The sequence below is a fragment of the Octopus bimaculoides genome, chromosome 5, assembly GCF_001194135.2.
Source record: "Octopus bimaculoides isolate UCB-OBI-ISO-001 chromosome 5, ASM119413v2, whole genome shotgun sequence".
Lineage (NCBI taxonomy): Eukaryota > Metazoa > Mollusca > Cephalopoda > Octopoda > Octopodidae > Octopus > Octopus bimaculoides.
Window position 1 is genome coordinate 25,980,170 of NC_068985.1, and position 2,099 is coordinate 25,982,268.

The 2,099-nt window shown below is 38.3% G+C and overlaps 1 protein-coding gene across 1 annotated transcript in view; it reads left to right on the forward strand.

Moving 5' to 3' along the window:
- The window catches only part of LOC106874950 (DNA-dependent protein kinase catalytic subunit), a 185,220-nt gene that overhangs the window by 158,052 nt on the left and 25,069 nt on the right, over positions 1-2,099 (forward strand). Inside the window, exons 81-82 of the mRNA XM_052968027.1 lie at positions 107-195; positions 966-1,059. Of these exons, the coding sequence (XP_052823987.1) occupies positions 107-195; positions 966-1,059 (183 nt within the window). The remainder of the gene's footprint in view (positions 1-106; positions 196-965; positions 1,060-2,099) is intronic.

Consider the following 2,099-nt stretch of genomic DNA (forward strand, 5'->3'; position numbering starts at 1 on the left):
TCTCTCTCTCTCTCTCTCTCTCTCTCACACACACACACACACACACACACACACACACACACACACACAATATAGCAATATGTAATGTTACATTTTTATTTTTCAGGCTATTGTATATTCATTCAAAATCAGTAATGAAGGCTTCAGGTTTGAAGGAAATGACAGTGGAACACAGAACAGAAAATTTGTCGAAAAGTGAGTTCATTTCTCATCCCAATCAAATCATGGTTGGGAATCAAACTTCTTAACCACACATCCATACCTGCACCTAAATCTCTTCATAAATAGTTGCACACAATCAAATAACCTCATCATCTGCAGGACTGCTTAATAATGATTTTGAACAGATATCTTTTTTCCCTTTTTTTACTTGTTTCAATCATTAGACTGTGGCCTTGCTAGAGCACCAGCTTGAAGAATTTTAACTGAGTGAATTGCCCCCATCCCCACCAGCACTTTTTTTTTTAAAGCCTGGTACTTATTCTATTTGTCTCTTTTGCTGAACTACTAGGTTATGGGGATGTAAACACACCAGCACTGGTTGTCAAGTGGTCGGGGAGAAACAAACACACACACACACACACACACACACACACATACATACATACACAACAAGCTTCTTTCAATTTCTGTCTACTAAATTCACTCACAAGGCTTTGGTTGGCCTGAATCTGGAACCATGTGGCTGGGACGCAAACTTCTTAGCACACAGCTACACCTGTGCCTATTTGAAAATTATAGTTGGCTGTATCATTAAGGTACAAGACTCAGGCAGTTTTGATCATTTAGTAACTTTTCATCAGGTGTGTATGTATGCGTATGTGGGGGAGAGGTGCATATACCAATGTGTACGGTGTCAGTTTGTTGAATGAGAAGGAAAGTGAGTACAACATTGTGGGTGTATCTTTAACAAGTAATTTCAATTTACCATGTTCTCTTTTTCTCTTTTTTCTGGTATTTGTCAGGTTATCATGTCGTTTGAACTCAAAAACGCTGCCGCAAGTATTTACTTTCATCAGCTCCTTGGAAAGTTTTGCAAATCCATTTAACGTCTTCAAGGTAAAATTTACATGCAGTATTTCAAACTTGTTTGCTTTAACTTACAAAACTGGATTTGGAAAATGTTGATAGGATTTACAATAAATTATCTGTCAATCAGTTGAACTTTTCCTAAATCACAGTGGTCTGTAGTGCCAAACTAATGTTATTGAACCATCTGCTTTAGCTGTAATAGGCTTTGCCAGTGAGTCCAGCTTTCACTAGTACCTTGTAACTTGCTGTAGGTTAGTCACATTTTCATTTCAAATGGAAGGCCTTTTTACAAGATCCATTTCCAGTTTTACATTTAACCCTCTCTTTGTATGTGTGTATTGTTAAATGTCTGTATTTTCAGTTTGGCTATTTGTAACTGTTGACCATAATATAGAAAGAAACCTCTTTTGCTTGAAGTTGCTAATTGAATGGAATCTAATGATTCTTGTATTTTTAGAATTGAAATAACACTACTTTCATGTATAGACACAAGATCTCATATTTATCTAACAAAGAGAATAGGTTAATGGGGTAATTATGGAACTGAAGCCAAAGTCATTGCCTTGGTTCTCTACAAGCTCACAGCACCTTCTTAGTATACAGACAAAGAATTTATCATTATAAGACAAGAGAAAAATATGATGATGTAATGTTCATGCTTTTATTCCCAAGAGCTTAAAAATAGAAATTAGACTGGATGTCCAAATCAGGTGCAGTGACTCAGTTGAGCAATAACTAACTTGTTACTCTATGGTACTTAGCTTGAGAATAAATATTAAATTGAGAAATAGAAGCGAAATCGAAATCGTGATGGCACCTGTGACCAGCATCGCCTTTCTGATACTTGTGCCCGCAGCATGTGTAAGGACCTTCAAGTGAGATTGTTGCCTGTGCAGGTGGCACATAAAATACACCATTTTGAGCGTGGCCGTTGCCAGTACCGCCTGACTGGCCTTCGTAGGATTTTCAAGCGAGATCGTTGCCAGTGCCCCTGGACTGGGTCTTGTGCGGGTGGCACATAAAATACACCAGTTTGAGCGTGGCCGTTGCCAGTACCGCCTGACTGG